This window comes from Cherax quadricarinatus, chromosome 7 (genome assembly GCF_038502225.1).
Source record: "Cherax quadricarinatus isolate ZL_2023a chromosome 7, ASM3850222v1, whole genome shotgun sequence".
In the NCBI taxonomy this organism is placed as follows: domain Eukaryota; kingdom Metazoa; phylum Arthropoda; class Malacostraca; order Decapoda; family Parastacidae; genus Cherax; species Cherax quadricarinatus.
Window position 1 is genome coordinate 63415076 of NC_091298.1, and position 21728 is coordinate 63436803.

The following is a 21728-nucleotide window of genomic DNA, read 5'->3' on the forward strand; positions in this document are numbered from 1 at the left end:
GTCCCTCAGTGAGGTGGTCAGTCCCTCAGTGAGGTGGTCAGTCTCTCAGTGAGGTGGTCAGTCCCTCAGTGAGGTGGTCAGTCCCTCAGTGAGGTGGTCAGTCTCTCAGTGAGAGACTGACCACCTCTAGAAGCCACTGTATTGCAGAAGTGTACATAAGAGTGGAGGAACACTGCAGCAGACCTACTGACCCATACAACGCAATACTTTGATGTAAAAATACAATAACGATGAATATTAATACCAACTGGGAAAAATATCTTACTGGAACATTTAAATTTGGCGGGCATTAGCTTCTACACAAACATGGCTGAAGGTGATGTTATTGACTGTATTTTTCCTATTATACCTCGATGTATTTAGTTACTCAATACTTTATTGCATTTTTACGAATTATAGGGAGCTTATAATTATTGCTTTATTTCTATTTGTTTATGAATATATTGTGTACGACTTACAAAATCGATCATATGATTCTGAGGTGGGGTTTGTGTCCTGGTCTGTGGTTGGGTGAGACTAGCTAATGGCAGAGGAGGTTACAAATTGTCATTCATATGATGCTAAGCGTTACGTAAGAGCGGCTGCAATTGGTGAGCTGGGGAGAAATGTCAAGAAGTGTGCCAATCACGAGACTGAAGACAAGGTGACCATCACGGGACACAGCTGCTGCTGCACTTGCGCCAGAGACGTCGAGCAGAGAGGAAGTGTAACTCAGTATTCTAGCCTCCTTGTGCTATTATAACTCTACAAGATGTCTGACGGAGAGTCTCCCATGTATTCCCCATTCTTCGGCGTTATGGGCGCTACTTCTGCCATGGTGTTTAGCGGTGAGTTGATGAAAATGTGGTTTAGCAGAGAAATGGAGTCTGGCTATTGATTGTGGGCTAATGTGGTCCAGCATCTCTTTTAAAGTATCTTATTTCACAACTCTCAGAGATGCTCTAACAGTCGGTAGGTCTAAATTTCTCTAATAAAGCTACATTTCTCATCCATATCTGTAGGGACACGTGTTGATTTTAACCCTAAGTCCTAAGGTCCAGTCTGGTGGGTGTGTCGCTGTTAATAGGGACTGACCATTATTTTTATGATTTTCTTGGTAAAAGATGATTTTGGTAAATATTATTTACGTTGGTCGCTGTGAGACTGTTCTGTAGGGCTGTGGTGGCCTCTGAGGCTCTCGTCTTGTGGTCCAAAACCCTCCTTGACGCTGGTGAGGGGCTCTTGATCTAGGGAAGTGGATCTGTGCTACGGTTCTCTGAATTGAGCCTGAATACCTTCCATTTCCCCCCCGCACATGCGCTGTATAATCCTGCGTGTTTAGCGCTCTCCATGATTATTCTGTGGTCCAAATGATACCACCTCTAGCTCCTAAGGGTCTTAGGTTATAGGAATTAACTTCAAATGGCTTGTGTTTCCATTGGGGGTGCTTGTTTCCATTGAGGTTAAATCTCGGCACTGGTGGCAAAGTTTGGCATGCTTCTTCGCACATGTTACTTGTGTTCACCTAGCAGTAAATACCTGAGTGTTAATCATGTCCTGTGGAAAGAGGACCATGGGACTATAGTGGAAGTAAGATATGGTGGTTTTATTGGGTTATCCTGGGTTACTACTCTTGGAGTTATTAATCTCGATAATATACAACTTTTTGCATCTGTTTGTAATTTGTTTCTTTAAATATTAATTTTGCTGATAGGCAGGATAAAAATGGAGAGATCAGAATGTGTATTTTACTAATAGGCAGAATCAGAATGAGGTCTGGTCACAAGTGGCATTTCACAGGAGTCAGTTTTGCTTTTCATTTTGCTCATAATTGCTTTAATTACTTAGTTGTTAGGAAAAGAAAATACCTGCATGATTAAACTATGTAAAATTAGACCACAAGACAGTTCAACTGCTTCCCAGCATACGTAAGGGGGATTACCATAGGCCCCTGCCTGTCTTCAAGAAGGCACTGGATAGGCACTTTAAAGTTCGTACCTGACCACCCGGGCTGTGGCTCTTATGTTGGTATACATGCAGCCAGCAGTAACAGTCTGTTTGATGAGGCCTTGAGCCACCACAAGGCCTGGTCATGGACCAGGCCACGGGGGTGCTGACCACCTAAACTCTCTCCAGGTATACATTGGTTGTGAAAGAGGATTTTGTCCTGGTTACCATAAATCTGAAGCCAAGACTGAAGTACTAGACTACTATGATTAGTTTAGTTTAATATGTTTATTATGCACCCCATACCCATCCTATGATTAGTAAATTTTTATTTAGGTTTTATTACACATGATACGAAAATTTTTTTTTACAGTAGTCTTGAGGGGACAGGTGTTACGGGGGAAAGAAGCTATGTAGGTTTCACCCAAGACAAGATTTGTTTGGATTTTTAACCCAGAGGGTTAGCTACCCAGGATAACCCAAGAAAATCAGTGTGTAATTCAGGACTATTTTTTTTTTTTTTTTTTTTTTTTTTTTTTTTATGTATCTTGTCCCCCAGGATGCAACCTACACCAGTAAACTAACACCCAGGTACCTATTTACTGCTAGGTGAACAGGGACAGCAGGAGTAAGGTGGGAATAGATATGTGCAAGGAGAACTGCTTAGCATAGTCTAGTAATGCTTTACTAAGCTGTCATGATAAGTAGGATGTATGCAGCTGTAACACTAGTCAGTTATTTATTTATTTATTAATTTGAACATGATACAGTGAAGTACAAAAGAATACAGTTAAATGCAGCATGCCAAAGCCACTTGAATGCATAGCATTATGGGCAGGCTAAAAATTAACTTAAGATTAACTAAGCAATTAAGTATTCAGTGGTAAAACATTATTGTGAACAAATAACAAGCACAAATGAGTATTACAAAAACAATAATGATACAATAATGAGATACAATTTATGAGATACAATTATTCAGTATTTATTTAGTTGTGGGTGAGTAAGTGATTTTTGAGAAGACTTGAATTTATAAATAGACAGTTAAAGCATTACTCGAGATATATCCTCATTACTGTACTTGTTAGGTTAAATCTTGATGAATGCTAGTAATCTTGCCTGTGTTCCCAAACCACTAATTTATCAGAAGGCTCATACTATAACCTAGCCTAAAAGACATCAAAATTGTTGGGTAACTCGTGATTATATTTTAACACGTCATGTAACTTGCCACCTGATGTTGAGAGGCTTAAAAACTGATTTTGCTGGTTACCATCTTTACACACACCCATATGCACAGTAGCTGGTTCTACTGCCACAACTGTGGGTGATTAATGACACTTTTATTCATTTGTAGTATAAGAACCACATTTAACCCTTTGACTGTCGCAGGCCCTTTCTGAAACTCATTGTGTCGATAAATTTTGAAAAAAAAAAAAAATTTTTTCTTATGAAATGATAGAGAATCTTTTCCCAATGGTAATGACACCAAAAGTATGAAATTTGGTCAAACTCACGGAATTACGCTCCCGTGAAGTTAGCGGTCTCGGCGACATATACGTATCGGCGATTTCGCCGACTTTGAGCCCTGTTTATGGCCAATTCTGTTCCAGTCAACCAAACTCATAGCTATTTCTTTAGATCTTCATTTTATCTATCAGTTGAGTACAAGAAACTGCCCATTTACCGATTTGAACTACCCAATAAAGTGGTCAGAAATTGGCAATTTGGCCAATTTCACACAAATTAAAAAAAGATGCCAATTTCAAAATAGGGTCCAGAATAAACAATGTAGACGTTCTTGGCACTAAAATAACATATCCTCTGTTCATTAGTTATGTCTCTAGGCCTCTCTTATGTCACTATTGCTTTCTATTTTGATTTTTTATTCATACAAAAAAAAATAAAAAATTTACTGGTATGCAGACTACTGCATTATTGTAAAAATGGTATAAATAATATCAGTGCACTAGTGAAAGAATATTAGACTCCCCAGTTGACGTGTATTGGACTTGTGGTGTGATTTGTTTACTCCTGAACATTGGTAAAAATCTAAAATTTCCGCTACTGTGAGCTCAATTTCAAGGTCGTTTTCATCGTGAAAGTAATCAAAATCATCTCTATTTCTGTAATATGTTTTTCATTTTATCACTTGAGACCATGAAAACGAGAATACAACAATAAATACTATACGAAAATACACCTCAAAGTCGGCGTTTTAATCCAAAAAAAACGGTCATTTTTTTTTTCTCATTACACAGTGTGCTGCAGGATTTTTTTTTGTGGTGCACACTGACCACACAGACCCATTCTCTCACATGTGGGCCTACCAGCTTTCTCCCACTAGATTTGAAGCCGCTAGAATTTACGCATATTAATACGTCAGAAACAGTAGCGCGTAAGACGTATATATACGGCGTAAACAGTCAAAGGGTTAATATGGCATTGACTAGATACACATAGCAAAAGGCTTACCAGACCTTTAACTTTCTTGCTAGTCAGACTTTACCTTTTTTTTTTTCTCTCTCTCTCTCGTGTCCGGGTCACTTGTAGCTCAATGATAGCTTTCATATCACCTCAATGAGGAGTCCAAACTTTATTCCCTGATTGGGCGAGATGTATTTGCTGCCTTGAATGTTAGTAGATTTTTGAACATTATCCTAGAGAAGGATCCTAGTAGTAATTTTTTGGGGGGTTATCCTGGGTTTATATCCTAAAAACATGTCATTGGATATACAGTGGAACCTCGATTTTCGTGATTAATTCGTTTTACATACAGAAAACAATGAGAAATAAATATAAATGACTAATGAAATGAACATTTAACATCACTTTTACCTTTATTGAAGACTCTCGTTGGCGTATTGAAGACGGAGGGGAGAGGGAGGAATCCCCTTCCATAAGGACTTCAAGTATCATGACCCTATCTGGGGTTACTTCCCTTTGTCTTTTACTGGCACTAGGACCAGCTTGAGTCACTGTAACCCTGTTGCACAAAAAAAATGTCCAGAGAGGTCTGTTTCTGGCATCTTTTTAAGACTTGTCTAAAATGGGACAAGGCATTGTCATTGAGCATGTTGCAGACACAGCTTGCAACAGCTTTGTTAGGGTGATATTTCTCCACAATACTTTGCAACTCGCTCCACTTTGCACACATCCTTAATCACTGAAGAAGGCATATTCTCCCATCTCTTCCTCCTCCTCCTCTGAAGCAATTTCCTCAGCTGCAATCTGTTGCAGCGCTTCAGTGGTTAGTTCTTCCCTGTGGTCGTCCACCAACTCTTCCACATCCTGGCCTCTCTCATCCAACCCCATGGCCTTCCCCAAAGACACAATAGATTCCACAACAGGCATAGGGTTGTCAGGGTCAGTCTCAAACTCTTCAAAATCCTTCTCTTGTACACATTCTGGCCACAATTTTCTCCAAGCAGAGTGCATCGTCCTGGAACTCACTTCCTGCCAAGCCTCATCTATAAGGCTTATGCAATTGAGGATATTGAAGTGATTCCTCCAGAACTCGTCTTAGGGTTAATTCAGTGTCTGAGGTCACTTCAAAGCACCTTGGAACATTGCTTTGGTGTAGAGTTTCTTGAAGTTTGAAATGACCTGTTGGTCCTTGGGCTGGATGAGAGGGGTGGTATTAGGGGGCAAGAACTTCACTGTGATGCAACTAGACTCCTCCAACAATTGGTCCTCCAAGTCTGGAGGATGAGCAGGATCATTGTCCATTACCAGGAGGCACTTGAGTGGCAATTTATTTTCCAGGAGGTATTTATTCACACTTGGGCCAAACACTTCATTGACCCACTCGATGAAAATTTGCCTCGTGACCCATGCCTTATTTTTAGCCTTCCTCATCACACACAATTTACTCTTGATATTGTTTTTCTTGAACACTTGGATTTTCAGAGTGGTACACCAGCAAAGGCTTCACTTTGAAATCCCCACTAGCATTACCACACAACAAGAGTTAGCCTGTCCTTCATAGGCTTGTGTCCTGGTAATGCCTTTTCCTCCTGCATGATGTAGGCCCTCTGGCATTTTCTTCCAAAAGAGGCCTGTTTTGTCACAATTGAAGACTTGTTGGGGGAGGAATCCTTCAGCCTCTAAGTACTCCTTGAATTCATCAATGAATTCTTCGGCATCACGTTGGTCCGAAATTGCAGCCTCGCCATGCCTTTACACACTGTGTATGCCAGATCGCTTCTTGAATTTGTCAAACCAGCTTCTGCTGGCCCTAAATTCACTAACAGCAGAACTCATTCCAGGCATTTTCTTTACAAGATCCGTGTGCAACTGACTTGCCTTTTCGCAAATTATAGACTCCAAAACACTATCTCCCGCTAACTGTTTTTCATTGATCCACACCAACTACTGCTACTAAACATCTTCAATTGTTTGCAATCTGGTTCATTAGCACATTTACCCCTTTAGCAACATCAGCTTCCTTGTTTCTTTTTTCTTCGCCGGGATGGAACTAATCGTTGATGTGGATTTCCCATACATCCTTGTGAGATCGGCCACCTATACACCACTTTCGTACTTAGCTACGACTTCATTTTTTAATTCTATTGTGTTTCTCACCCTCTTTATCAAAGTGCTGGCACTTGGAACTTTCTTTGGCCCCATGGTGACTTATTTAGCAGTTGTACTCAATAAACAAGTACAAAAAACAATAGATTATTGTGAAATGTTTTGGCTGAACACGCGGGGTGATGCTCACTCCACGATAAACAAAGGCAGACTGAGTCACTCGGCACCTGAGTGGCCGAGTGACGCGGGCAGGCGGATGCGCTCGGTACGGGCCAGTGTCAACTCTATGAAAACCGAGGTGACATGAAAACTGGGACAAAATTTAGACTGAAAAAATCATCAAAAACCACATTCTACGAAAACTGGGGCATACGAAAACAGAGGTTCCACTGTATTCACACTTGCAAAAAAAAAAATTAGTCAAAAATATGTATGGTAATTCTTTAGTGTTGTAGGTAGTAGGTTGGTAGACAACAACCACTCTGGGTGGTACTACTGTCCTGCCAAGTGAGTGTAAAATGGAAACCTATAATTGTTTTACATGATGGTAGGATTGCTGGTGTCTTTTCTCTCATAAACATGCAAGATTTCAGGATGTCTTGCTACTTCTGCTTACACTTAGGTTATAATACACATGCATGTACAAGCATATATATACACACCCCTCTTGGTTTTCTTCTATTTTCTTACTATTTCTTGTTCTTGTTTATTCCCTCTCATCTCCACGGGGAAGTGGGACAGAATTCTTCCTCCGTAAGCCATGCATGTCCTAAGAGGCAACTAAAATACTGGGAGCAAGGGGCTAGTAACCCCTTCTCCTGTATACATTACTAATTTCAAAAAGAGAAACTTTTGTTTTTCTTCTTAGGTCACCCTGCCTCGGTGGGATATGGCCGGTTTGTTAAAAAAAAAAAATCTTTGGTGTCTGATAACGATGATCATGTGCTGGTGGACACGAGTGGTGAGGAAAGGAAGTTGGGAATTCAGTATGTAGATGACATCATTAATCAGTTATTTGTGGTTCTCATTTTGGCTGTCCTAATTTAACAAATTGCATTGGTCATTGTCATGCTGAAAGGCCTCTCTCAACATTCTTTCCTTTATTTCTGATTTATAAGTCTTAATGACCTTGCCTTTTGTATATTTTCATCACACTGATATTTTTAAGCAATCTGCTTCATAGTTTTCCTGCCACCAACATAGCTGTTTACTTCCTTCTTCAGTAGCATGGGTTGAAACTGGCCATTTCCATCTGACATACCATACTAGAATACAAAAGCGTTTGTCTTGCCAACACTAAGTATTCTTGTTATGTAGGAGCTGTAAGACACTCTGGGTTTGATGCTGTTCCATGGATAATGTCAGTTGTATTAGGGACCATAACCATCCCTTAAGTTGGTCATTTTCCAAAATTTATTCCTTATAGCCTTCACAGTCTTGGTCATTCAGTCCTTATGCACAGCCCTAACATTAAATTTGTTTCTGTACTGTGTCGTTGAATTATTTCATGATCTTTGTTGGTCCGGCAAAATCAATGTAGTACTACCAGGAAAGCCTAGGAACCAAGGGTGCCGGAAAATTGGTGGTGTACCTGTATGTATTTGTAACAAATATACTGTGCAAGTTGTTTTTTATACAGTAGTATTATATGGCATGCTTATATTAACTAATGATTTTACTGTATTCAACAGCCCTGGGTGCTGCATATGGCACCGCCAAGTCTGGAGTGGGCATATCAGCCATGTCGGTAATGCGACCAGAGCTGATCATGAAGTGCATCATTCCTGTGGTCATGGCTGGTATCATTGCTATCTATGGCCTTGTAGTGGCTGTACTAATTGCTGGTAAACTAAACTCAGCAGAAAGTTACTCCCTTTATCAGTGAGTTCTTGATACAGTATTTAGCTTGTGTATCTATGTATAACAACTGTGATAGATGAAATGTATGCTATAAATTTTATTAAATTTTGGAAAAAAAGCAGCTTAGGTAGGTTACTGTTGAACTAACGAATTAAAAATAGTTTTTCAACACATCAGCCGTATCCCACTGAGGCAGGGTGACCTAAAATGAAAAACCACAAGTTTTTTCTTTTTAAATATAGTAATTTATACAGGAAAGGGGGTTACTAGCCCCTTGTTCCCGACATTTTAGTCGCCTCTTTACAACACACCCATGGCTTACAGAGGAACATTTATTTTGCACTTCCCCATGCAGTATTTTATCATGAGTATTTAAAGTGTAAGCCTCTAAAGAGGTTTTTGAAGGATAAGTTAGGGAAGAACTGAATTTATTACTTTGAAGTGTTAAGTGGTATATCCACTTGTGTGAAATGTTAACTCTGTGTAGATAAGCAGGTTGTCAGGAGAGAGAGAGATGCATATGTAGTATTCAAGTAGCTGGGTACCTGCCAGTTATAAAATTGTCCTTAGGAAAGTGTGCATTAGAGAGAAATAGCTGATGCATTAGAAGAAAATGGTAATTCAGCTTGAAAATAAACAAGATAGTAATTGAGCAAGAAAAGAAAAGAGTAAATAGTGTATGAATAACTTACGTTAGTAGAGCATGAGTATTTTACTGTTATATTAATGGGAATGACTAAGATTTGGGACAGTAATAGGTAAAAGTTGCTAACTAGATAGGATTAATTGAAGTTCCCTTCTGGGGAGATGCCTAGGATCAAATCTCTTCCATTCTTCACTGCCCAGGCATCTATGACTATGCATTTAACACTTCTTAAATATAATCATAATTGAAATACTGTTGTATAATGTGACGTGTTTGTATCCTTTTTGCCAGTACACTAGATTTTATGGAATTTTCTCTTTACGTACCGTTATAAATGTATAAATGTTTTCTACATCTTTATATTAAGGAAGATTTACATCTTCCTTAACCCTTAAACGGTCCAAACAGATCGACGTACAAATTCGTAGTGCTCCAAAAGTAGATCTACTTTTTTTACATATTTTCAAATATAACAAACAAAAAATGTAGTTAAAAGTTTTTTTTACACGTTTTCAAATGTAAAACAAAAAAGATCTACATTTTTTTACATTCAGATGTTGAAAAAACGTATATATACGTTTGGACCATTTAAGGGTTAATATTGAGTTATACTGTTTTCTTAAAAAAAAAAAAAAAAAAAAAAAAAAATTCTGTGCAGCAGAAGTGTGTAGATATAGGAAGGTGGCTGCAGGAGAGAAGAGGAGAAACTGGTGGAATGATGAAGTAAAGAGTGGTAAGGGAGAAAAGGTTAGCATATGCAAGGCTTTTACAAAGCAGAAATGATATAAGGAGGGTGGAGCATAAGGAGAGCAAGAGAATGGTTAAGAATGTGTGGAAAGAGAAAATGAATGGGGGAGGTTTTGTTAACTATTTTTGCTGAAAATAAGAGTATTAGAATGAGATTAATAAATTGAGAAGCCTAGGGAACAAATAATTTAACATTTTAAAACCCATGAAGGGAGTTATTAGAGAGGTGGAAGAATTGTGAAGATGGAGGGAATATTTTGAGGAGCTCCTAAGTGTAGGGAGGCAGTGCTTTCATGTATTGGTCAAGGAGGCATAACATCTTTTAGGAGTAAGGAAGAGCCAGATGTGAGTGATGGGAAGGTGCCTTGAGGCAGTGGATACAATGAAAGAGGGTAAAGCAACTAGGTTTGATGGGATAAAGACAAATGTTAAAAGCAGGTGGGGATATAGTTTGGAGCAATTGGTGCATTTGGTCAGTATATACATGTATATGAAAAGGGAAGGTACCTAGGGATTGGCAGAGCATGTATGATTCATTTTTATAAAGAAAGAGTACAGGGGTACTCTGAGTTTCAAACTTAATCCATTCCAGGAGCTAGTTCTAAAGTTGAAACACGAAGCAATATTTCCCATAAGAAATAATGCAAATCCAATTAATCCATTCCAGACCCATAATTTTTTTTTTAACACATTGGCCAATTCCCACCAAGGCAGGGTGGCCTGAAAAAGAAAAACTTTCATCATTATTCACTCCATCACTGTCTTGTCAGAGGGGTGCTTTACACTATAGTTTATAAAACTGCAACATTAACACCCTTCCTTCAGAGTGCAGACACTGTACTAACCATCTCCAGGACTCGAGTCCGGCCTGCCGGTTTCCCTGAATCCCTTCATGAATGTTACTTTGCTTACTCTAACAGCACGTCAAGTATTAAAAACCATTTGTCTCCATTCACTACTATCAAATACTCACGCATGCTTGCTGAAAGTCCAAGCCCCTCGCACACAAAACCTCTTTTACCCCTTCCCTCCAACCTTTCTTAGGCTTATAAGGTTTTTCTTCTCTTTTTTTTTAGTAAATATTTGCAGGAGAAGGGGTTACTAGCCCATTGCTCCTGGCATTTTAGTCGCCTCATACGACATGCATGGCTTACAGAGGAAAGATTCTTTTCTACTTCCCCATGGACAAGAGAGGAAATAAAGTAGAGCTATTTAGAAAAAAAGAAGAAAATCTAGATGTGTGTATGTATATACGTATATGCATGTGCGTGCCTGTGTCGTGTGTCCTAAGTATAAAGTAGCAAGATACAGTGTATACCTGTTACCCAGCGTGTTTGAGACAACAAGACACCAGCAGTATTCACAAAAAATTAATTTTTTTAAGAATATAGTTTTACATACACGAAACATATAAATACACACACAGTGGAACCTCAAATTTCAAACTTAATCCATTCCAGGAGCTAGTTCTAAATTCGAAAAGTGAAGCAATATTTCCCATAAGAAATAATGGAAATAGTTATTCTGTTCCAGAAACCCAAAAATATTCGCCAAAAAAATACATTTTGAGATTAATTATAGTTTTACATACAACAAATAGTGTACAATTATGTATTAATAAATTTAAATAAACGTATAAAATAACATTTTTACTTACCTTTATTGAAGATTGGTGATGGCATCTGGAAGATAAGGAGGAGGAGAGAGGGAGTTGGGGTTAGTGTTTGGAAGGAGAATCCCCCTCCATAAGGACTTCAGGTATCAAAGCCCTCTCTAGGGTTACTTCTCTTACCTTTTAATGCCACTACGACCAGCTTGAGTCACTGGACCTGTCTTGCATAACTGTCCAGAGTCCTCTGTTTCTGGCATCTCTCTAAGATTTCCCTAAAATGGGACATGGTTCTGTCACTGAACTTGTTGCAAAGATGGCTTGTTTCAGCTTGCTCAGGGTGGTACTTCTCCACAAACATTTGGACATCATTCCACTTGGCACAAATCTCCTTAATCTTTGAAAAAGGCACCTCATCCACTCTCTCTTCCTCCTCCTCTGAAGCAAGTTCCTGAGCTGTGGTCTGATACTGTTCCAGATGAAGCTCTTCCACTCTCATACTTCCGTATTATTCTTCACATATGTGGTGTTTCTCACTTTTTTTTTACCACTGGGGTACCACTAGCAAGTTTCTTTGGGCCCATGGTAGCTTATTTCACAGTCCCACAAGCACTAAACACAATGAATTAATCGTAAAATGTTTGAATGAGGCCGCAGGTTAGTGTTCACTCCAGCATCAACAAAGCCAGACTGGCTTACGGCGCCTGCGTGGGGACACGGGCTGGCGGACAGGTCCAGTACCCAGCCGTTTGAAAATAGGGGCGAGTTCGATAATAGGGACAAAGTTGGTTAAAAAAAAAGCGGTCGATTTTCGAAGAGTTCGACAAGCGATACATTTGAAATTTGAGGTTCCACTGTAGTATTTAAATGAGTAACAAAATAGATAAAATTTAAAATCACATTTATGTACCTTTATTGAAGACTTGTTGGCATATGGAAGATAGGAGGAGAGGGGGAGGACTTATTATTGCCTCAACCAATGCGGCGCACTGCCTTGTGTTTTTGTATAATTTCTTTCTTCACTTCTATTGTTTCTCGTGTTCTTTACCAAAGGGGTGCCACTAGGAAGTTTCTTTGGGCCCATGGTGGCTTATTGTGCAGTCACAATCAATAAACAAGCACTAAACACAATGAATATATTGTGAAATGTTTGGATGAGCACGCAGGATAATGTTCACTCAAGGATAAACAAAGCTAGACTGGCTCACAATGCCTGCGCGGGCAGGCGGACGGGTCTGGTATGTGGTTCATAACACGGGGCACGTTCGATACTTGAGACAAAATTGGTGCGAAAAGGTGGTCGAAACTCGAAGCGTTTGATGCTTTCGAAACTCAGGGTTCCACTGTATAATAGTCTAAGAATTACAGGGGAATAAACTTGAGTATACCTGTTAAGTTGTGTGGTAGTTATTATTGAAAGAATTAAGGGTAAGAGTAGGATTGCAGGATCCTGAGGGAGGTTGGAGGAATGGGGTAAAGGTGGTTTTGAGTGCTAGGATGTCCAACAGGCTTGTGTGTACATGTTCGATAGGAGCATGTTGAGGCCAGGAGCTTTTATGATTTAGTGTGCTGTTGGAGTGTGAGCAAGTTAACATTTATGAAAGAATTAAGGGAAACTGGTCAGCTGGGCTCAAGTCCAGGAAGTGGGAAGTAGTGCCTGCATGCTGCAGGAGGGGTGGGGAAGTTGTGGTGGGAGATGGCCAGTGTTAAAAAAAAAAAAAAGCTATTTTTGTTCTCGGTAATAAAATTATCAAATCTGATGACCTTTGGCAAGTATTAGTAAGGAACAGCCAATAAACTGTCACATACATGTACCACTATGCACCTCATTGAATTCACTTGTACAGAGCAGGGTCAGTGTGACCTTATTATACACCCCTTTTTTTTCTCAGTGAACAAAAAAACTTATCAGTTTAAAAAATGCACATTACTGTATTTATTAAAAAAAAAAATCATACCATATATGCAGTTATCTGGTCAGTAATAGAAAAAATTAAATCTTTTGCTACCTCATTATGCTATCACCAGTTATCTGAAAGCAAAATATATGGAGCTTTTCAATACTCCCCTCCATTATGTCATTCATTTTTATTTCTCTAATTAGCAAATACATAGATTATTTGTCCTACCTCTTTTAACTCTTGCATCATTGCTAATTGAATTGCATTTCGAATAATAAGAAAGGCAACATGGAGTTCTTAAAGGGAACAAAGAAGTGTAGAATTCGAGACTGTTTAAAGTTTTGTAAAATGAACATTCATGTCCTTCAGTTGAATTTTTTTCCTTGCAGAGGCTTTGTGCACATGGGAGCTGGTTTATCTGTGGGCCTCTCTGGCTTAGCTGCAGGTTTTGCCATTGGAATTGTTGGAGATGCTGGTGTGAGGGGAACTGCACAACAACCTCGTCTATTTGTCGGCATGATCCTTATTCTTATTTTTGCTGAGGTAAGTTTTTTGGTTCCTCATTAGCCATTTTCTGTGTGTTCTAAAGGGAAACAGTCAATAATTGGCCACTAATAGCAAAAGCTTGAAATATAATTCACATATCTTTAAAGTCTTCTTTCTTTCATTGTACCAGCCATATCCCACTGAGGTGGGGTGGCCCAAAAGGAAAGACGAAAGTTTTGCCTTTTAAATTTAGTAATGTATACAGAAGGGGTTACTAGCCCCTTGCATTTTAGTTGCCTCTTACGACACGCATGGCTTATGGAGGAAGAATTCTGTTCCACTTCCCCATGGAGATAAGAGGAAATAAAGAAGAACTAGAAAGAAAATAGAAGAAAACCCAGAGGGGTATGTATATATATGCTTGTACATGTATGTGCAGTGTGACCTAAGTGTAAGTAGAAGTAGCAAGACGTACCTGAAATCTTGCATGTTTATGAAACAGAAAAAAAGGACACCAGCAATCCTACCATCATGTAAAACAATTACAGGCTTTCGTTTTACACTCACTTGGCAGGACGGTAGTACCTCCCTGGGCAGTTGCTGTCTACCAACCTACTACCTATGATCTTTAAAGTGTGTGAATAATATTTAGCTGGTTTAAACTTTTCGGCCAAGAAGTCTAGTAACAAATCGGATAGTGTGCAGTAAGCTTGACTCATGGGGCTTAGACTACTGGCATTTTTTTTTTCTCTCTCCAGAAAATAAGCTTTTCTGCTTGGACCAGAATGTGCTAAATAATAGGTTGGGAGTAATGTGATATTGTTAACAAGTACTCTTCTTCAGGTACTTGGTCTGTATGGTCTGATTGTTGCCATTTACCTGTACACCAAGACCTCTTCATAAGCAAGCAAGCAAGCAAGAGATTGTCAAATGTGGAGCCCTCACCAGCATCCCAGATATTAGTCCTCCAGTAATCCAACCTTCAGTGCAAGACTACACCATATATATCAAGGGCCCACTTTTAGTCTGTTGGATATTTTTATTGAGAAATCAAAGTATTTTAAGTTAATTACACATATCCTGTGATAAAATATTACTTTAGATTTCATATTGGATTTCAGTTTTGTGCATGATGGAAAATTAAAAGAACAATTGAGGCATTTTATTAAGAAAGGATGCTTTTAAAAGATATAAGGGTGTGTGTAAAAATTTGTGTATAGCAGTCCTGTGACAATTTTTGTATTAATGTAACTCGTGTGTCCTTGTCTTTACTCTTCCAGACAGCTTCATACCATTAGTGTTCTACATAAATCTCTTCCCATGAGTCATTAGTAGATCAGGTACATAAGAGTGGTATTTATTTTCTGGTTTTGGACAAAACTCCTTTAAAAGGCAACCTTTATTGCTAATGTATGGATCTGATGAAAGTTATCTTAGGTTGGTCTCAAGTGGTGTGGCGAGTGCTAGGGGAGGGAGTGGTGGCGGCCATTGCAGGGCGAGTTAAACGTTTGATATCTTTGGGTAGGCAAAGGTTGTACTCCAGTATTAAGACATACTGTTTTGAGATTGATTTATGGTTACTTCTAAAACTATTATAATAAATTACTGTACTTAAAGGAATAATTTAATATACCTGTAATGAAGTTACAAAAGGGTTATAAAGTGACTTGCTCACCCCTGGATAGCCACCCATTATTTAAGCTTAACATGGATGAGATGGTAGCACTGATGAGGGTATCATTCTTTCACCCTTTTTCATGTTTCCCAGTCATAGTCGCAAGGCACTGAGGCAAGATGGACGTACTCTGAGGGCACAATTTTTGTGGCTCAATTCTTTGCAGGTAATATTGTTAGTCTGCACTAGTGATTGGCTAGTGAGTGACTGGGAACAGTGCTGTCTGTGAGTAGTAGCCATCATCAACCTGTCGCCTGGCAGCCATTTGCAGTTGGAGCACAAGTGTTCCTCACTTCCCAGACTTGGGGATGAGGCTACTTAGTTTAGAATTTGTTGTACAGAGTATTTATAGTTTGTTAGTGTTGTGTTTGCTATGGGTTTTAAGTTATAGAAAACAGGGAAAGCTAAATAACACACTATTAATAGTCAACATAGCCTTTATTATTAGATGTAGAACAAAAATTTTTTATATTGGGAAATGAGATACCCTATGGCAAGACACTGACTGATGTATTGAAATCAACATTCCAAATAAGGATGAGTTGCTAGTATTTTGTGCTTTCCATCTTAAAATATTTCTGGATAGCTCTGGTTGTCATTGTTAAAAGGTGTATGCATTGTATAAATGGAATTAAATATGTAATGGTATATTGTTAATAAATAAAACTTAGTTTTAATGTTCTCATTGTCATTACTCATGTACAAAAAGGACAGGAGCTCTGAATGATCATTATGGATTTTATATTTTGTTGCAGGAGGTTCTCATGCATCATAGAACAGCTTGTCTAGACTATACCATGAGGGTCAGGTTGCAGATTTTCCATAGGTGACTTCTTCAAGGAGGGACTCCTTGATGTGGCAAAGAGGCTCTTGGTCTCAAGAATCAAATTCTTTGGTCTCCTTCCTTAGTCTAAATACCCCCAATCCTCCCTTCCCTATCCTATCCCATTATCCCCCTCCCCCCCTTCTTGGGGGTGGTGTGGTTTGCTGTAGAATCTGAAATATCTGAAAGTGCCCTGCTCCCTTCCCTGGATTCCAGGGAAGTGGGCAGGGTGCCCTTTGGGTAATGGGTGTATCTCCGGAAGCTGCCTGTCGGTTCTGGGTGGCAGCAGCCGAAGGGGGTATGCTTTGTGGTTGGTTTCCGACCGCCCCTTCTTTTGTCTGCCGAGGTAGCTCGGTAGATGTGAGGCTGCTATCCTGGAGCGCTGGTTTACTGGCGTTAGGGGTAGGGTATGGTACGGGTTCCACGCTGCATCTTTACCACCGGTGGGCTTGAGGCCCTCTCAGATGAGGGAGCAGCTTTCAGCTCCTCCATGCTTTCTAGCAACTGTTCCTCTTTTTTTTTCTTTCCTTTCTTTTTTCTTAAAATAACAAAAAAGGAGATATCACAGTAGAAGCACCGTTATTATGGAGTCTTCGCCCAGTGAAACCCTTCCTCCTCCCAGACCCCTTTCTGATCCCACGCCCTGTTCTGACCCGGCTTCGTTATTGGTTCATTCTCTGGACTTCTCATACCCCTGTACCTTCTGCCAGTGACACTTCGTCACCTGTTTCAGGTGCTGCAATGTCACCAGTTTATGTTCATGATACTACATGCACGCCTTTCACAATGCATCCAGCTTCCCGGAATATGATGCGATGGTTTTCGGATTGTCCACCTCCCTTGGGTCAGACCGCCCACGGTACTCCTAAACGTCCAAGAACCTAATGAAGACAGTTCATCGATGATCGCTCAAAAACTACCTACGTGACACTTGCTACCTTTGCATACTGGGTTAATGAGTATGCAATGGACAAAATTCTCTTCTTTACAAACAACATCTCAAACTGATTATCTTTCTGATCTTTCTGATTGTGGAATTGTCAAAACTCTCTTATAGCATGTTGGCCAAAATATATCCTTCTATGTTCTTCGAAGTGGTGTGCGTGTTGTAACAGTACAGAATTCAGAAAAAGCTCGTGCTCTCTCCTGCATCACTTCCATAGATAAAATGCCAGTCACTGTTCGTAAGCACGTTACTCTTAATTCTTGCAGTGGTACTGTGGCCTTACCACGTACCATAGTACAGTGATTTTTTTTTGTCTTGCGGCGATGATATTTTAGAGCAATTAACCCTGCAGAACCTCCTTATTCTTAAGGTAGGTACATCCTGCCCGCTTGTGGGTGGAGGCGCTTTCCTAATAACATTGCTCGTTTAATCTTTGACTGCCATGAACTTCCGTCCTCTGTCTATATTGCAGGCCATTGCTTAGAGGTCTGTCAAGTAGTTCCCACTCCTGAACAATCATAACTGCTGGCATTTTGGGCACCCCGCTAAATGCTGAAGATCTGCGACAGAATGCCCGGTCTGCGGTGCAGCAAATCATTCCAATACATCTTGCAGTCTCCCCTCTTGTCTCAACTGTAAAACACCTCATCCTTCCTTTTCACGCTGTTGCCAGGTCTATTTTAATGAATGAGAGATCCGTTATCTTAAGGAACGTGAGGGCCTTACACAATGGCTCTCTCTCGGCTCCGCCTTCAAGGAAAATTTCCTAGAGTCCTATATGCTCGGGTAGCCCAAAGACCTCCAACCTCGACAGTCCTCTGGCCTCCCAATCCCTCTGTCAGTGTCTTCCCAGGTCATCCCAGTTTCTAATTCTTTTGCAGTTTTATCCTCTGACACTCCTACCTCCGCACCACTTCCTACTTTTTCATCTCGCTCGCTTGCTTCTCACTCTGAGACCTCGCAGACCTACACTTCCTTTGTGTCCATCACCTGTACAGAATCAATCTATCTACTTCAGAGCCTAGTTCTCACCTCCTTTTCCAGCTCTCGCATGAAGGTGGAAGTTCACCCCCCCCTCCCCCCGTCTTCCTCCAGAGTTACCCTCCAACCTCCCTTCTTTCCTGTTAAACTGCTGGACTCTTCTACCTCAGCCACTGCATCTATCCAGGTTCATACTCCTTCTCCCACCCCCACCCCAGACCTCTTTGGTTGCCTCCATAGTTACTCTTACCTTTAACCCTTTGACTGACACAACCCCAAATCCTGAAGTGTCTCCTGGTGTCACAAAATATTTGAAATAAAAAAAAAAATCTTGTGAAATGATAGAGAATCTTTTCCCAATGATAATGACACCAAAAGTAAAACTCGTGAAGTTAGCGACCTCGGCGACATTTACGAATTGGCGATTTCGCCCACTTTCAGCCCTATTTTCGGCCAATTCCATTGTTCCAGTCCACCAAACTCATAGCTATTTCTTTAGAACTCCATTTGTTCTATCGATTGAGTACAAGACACTGCCCATTTAATGATTTCAACTACCCAATAAAGTGGTCAAACTGGCAATTTGGCCAGTTTCATGCAAATTAAAAAATGTCAGTTTCAAAATAGGGTCCACAATGAACAATGCCGACATTCCTGGCACTAAAATAACATTTTCTGTGTTCATCAGTCACATCTCCAGGCCCGTTATAACACTTGATTACTATTTTGAATTTTTATTCACACAAAAAATAGAAGATTTACTGTTATGCAGACTACTGCAATATTGTAATAATTGTATAAATAACGTCAACCCATTCTTGACTACATATTAGAATGGCTAGTTGGACATTTATTGGACAATGACATCATTTGTTTACTTTTGATCATCGGCAAAAATCGAACATATTTGCCACTTTGAGCTCCTTTTCATAGTAAAACCAATCAAAACCACTTCTATTTCTACAATATGTTTACCCTTCTATCAAGCGAGACCAAGAATACAACCATAAATACTATACGAAAATACACCTCAAAGTCGGTGTTTTAATCCAAAAAGTTTTCTCATTATGTACTGCTTGCTGCAGGATTTATTTTTATACTGCCGGAACTCTCTCCAGATAAACTCCAGATAAACAGACCCATTCTCTCACATGTGGCCCAACCAGCTTTCTCCTGCTTGATTTGAAGCTGCTAGAATTTTTGAGTATATGTACATCAAACACATTGGCTTGTAAGACGTATATGTACGACCAAAACAGCCAAAGGGTTAATTGCAATTCCTCTCCTGTCTCTGATATCATGGTATCATCAGCTTCCTTAACCGAGACATTATCTCCAGCTATATTGCGGAGACTACACCCCCCGATGGACACCAGTGCGCCGCCTCCTACCCCTTCTATTGCATGACCCTCACACCAATCTATTCCTCCGCAATATTCTAATTATTCCTTCTTACCAGCTTACCGTTGCCCCCACACGCTGATTTTATTGATCCTAAAAGCCCATGGGTTTTATCGTTTCTTTTTGTTACCTTTTTTTTTTCTGTACGTGTCTTTTTTACAGTGGAATATTCGTGGCCTTAGGGGCAATTGAGGCGAACTCCAAGTGTTGCTCTCCCAGTTGTCCCCAATACGTATGTGTTGGGTTGCAAGAGCCCAAAATTCGTTCTACTGTCATTTGCCCCATTTCAAGCTACATTCTTCCAATCATTTACCTTACGAATCATTTAATGAAAGCGTGCTTCTTGTGCATGTTGATATACCGTATCAACAAATTTTTGTTCGTTCCCTGCTGCATTATACTGCAGCTCGTATTTATTTACACAGAGGATTTACAGTTTGCTCTCTCTCTCCCTCCCGTGCATTCTGTATCTCAGATATCGTGCTTTTAATTTCTTCTCTACTGCCACCCAGCTGTATAGCCCTTGTGGCTTAGCGCTTCTTTTTGATTATAATAATAATAATAATAATACTGCCACCCATCTTGTTGGGTAATTTTAACGCTCACCATCACCTGTGGGGAGGGTTGCACTGCGACTCTCATGGTGATCAGTTGGAGAGACTTCTTGCTTCTCATCCTCTTCATGCTTTAAATACGGGTGCTCCTACCCATTTTGACTATTGCACTCTCTTGCATTGATCTTTCTATTTGTTCCTCGCCCATTGCACTTGATTTCGAGTGGTCTGTTCTTCCAGATTGACATGATAGTGATCACTTTCCTATCCTTCCTTCTACACATACCCAACCGTTTCGTAGCCATTGTTGGCAATTTGCTCGAGCTTGTACTCCCATCTTAACACCTGTAGCAAGGGTTCCCTTTCATCTTCTATTGATGAACTGGCACACCAATTATCGACCTTAGTTCTAACTGTGGTGACGCGTTCTATCCTTCAAACCTTAGGTAGGCATTCTCAGACATGTATACCTTGGTGGTCTCCTACATGCGCCCATGCAGTGCGTGGGGCCGTTATCGATATAATCATGCAGCGGAGCGTCTGTTGGATTTTATGCAGGCAAGGGCAGTTGCTCGCTGCGTCATCTGCGACGCTAAACGCACTTGTTGGCGAGAATACGTGTCTACCATTACCTCTTCTTCCCCTAAGTGCACGATTTGGAAAAGGGTGCGGAAATTGTGTGGTACATACACTCTGGACCCACCTCCCATTCTGCGGGTTGCTGGAGTTGATGTCGCAGAACCTCTAGAAGTTGCCACAGAAATCGGGAACTATCTTGTCTGTATCTCCCGAGGGCTTCACCTGTCTCATTTCTTGCGTCTAAACCTACCAAAGAGCAATTGCCCTTAGATTTCTCCTCCGATGGATTGGAGCCGTATAACGTTCCTTTTACTCTTCTAGAATTGGAGTCCACACTTTCCATTTGCTGGCCGTCAGCAACCGGACCTGATAATATCCACATCATCTCCATTCTACGGCCCTTCCTGTTCTTTTACATCTTTTCAGTCTAATTTGGGAGCGAGGGGTTCTCCCTCCATACGAAATCGGCTATTGTATTAGTTTCACAAACTGGGCACCTCAGGGCTTGACACCTCTTAGTATCATCCCATTGCTGTGACTAGCGTGACTTGGCTTTCGCCAAGGCCGCTCTACTTTAGACCCCTTGCTTCGCTTAGATACATATATTCGAAATGCCTTTGCTAACAACCACTCTGTCCTAGTGGTCTTTTTTGATCTAGAGAAGGCATTTGACACAACTTGGAGGTATAATATTCTAGCCCACTCCTTAGGCCTCCGCAGTTATCTACCAGACTTTATTGCTACTTTCTTGTCTGATAGACATTTTCGGGTCCGTATTGGCGCCTCGCTTTCCTCGGACTTTGTTCAAGCCGAGGGGGGTCCCACAAGGTTGTGTCCTCAGCACTACTATTTTTCTCTTAGCTGTAAATGACCTACCTTCTGTTCTTCTCTCGCATATATGGTCGTCACTTTGTAATAGTTTACTCGGGCGCTGACTGTCAACTAGTAGCAGCCTCTCTTCAGGTTGTGATAGACCAAGTCTCCCATTGGACCACTTCTTATGGCTTTAAATTATCCAGTACGAAAACCTGATTCGTTAGCTTCACTAGACGTCCGCTTAT

The 21728-nt window shown here is 40.3% G+C and overlaps 1 protein-coding gene across 1 annotated transcript; it reads left to right on the plus strand.

Annotated features, from left to right (window-relative positions):
* The first annotated feature begins 644 nt into the window (after positions 1 to 644).
* On the plus strand, positions 645 to 16055 carry LOC128686934 (V-type proton ATPase 16 kDa proteolipid subunit c). Its single transcript, XM_053774223.2, has 4 exons — positions 645 to 827; positions 8151 to 8340; positions 13612 to 13765; positions 14552 to 16055. The coding sequence occupies exons 1-4, from the start codon at positions 752 to 754 to the stop codon at positions 14609 to 14611; spliced, it is 480 nt and encodes a 159-aa protein (XP_053630198.1). The 5' UTR covers positions 645 to 751; the 3' UTR covers positions 14612 to 16055.
* Positions 16056 to 21728: the final 5673 nt, after the last annotated feature.

Coding starts and splice junctions, on each gene's coding strand:
- LOC128686934 (XM_053774223.2), top strand. CDS start 752: ATGTCTGACGGAGAGTCTCCCATGTATTCCCCATTCTTCGGCGTTATG. Junction 828..8,150: donor TTCTGCCATGGTGTTTAGCG/GTGAGTTGATGA, acceptor TGTATTCAACAG/CCCTGGGTGCTGCATATGGC. Junction 13,766..14,551: donor TTATTCTTATTTTTGCTGAG/GTAAGTTTTTTG, acceptor ACTCTTCTTCAG/GTACTTGGTCTGTATGGTCT.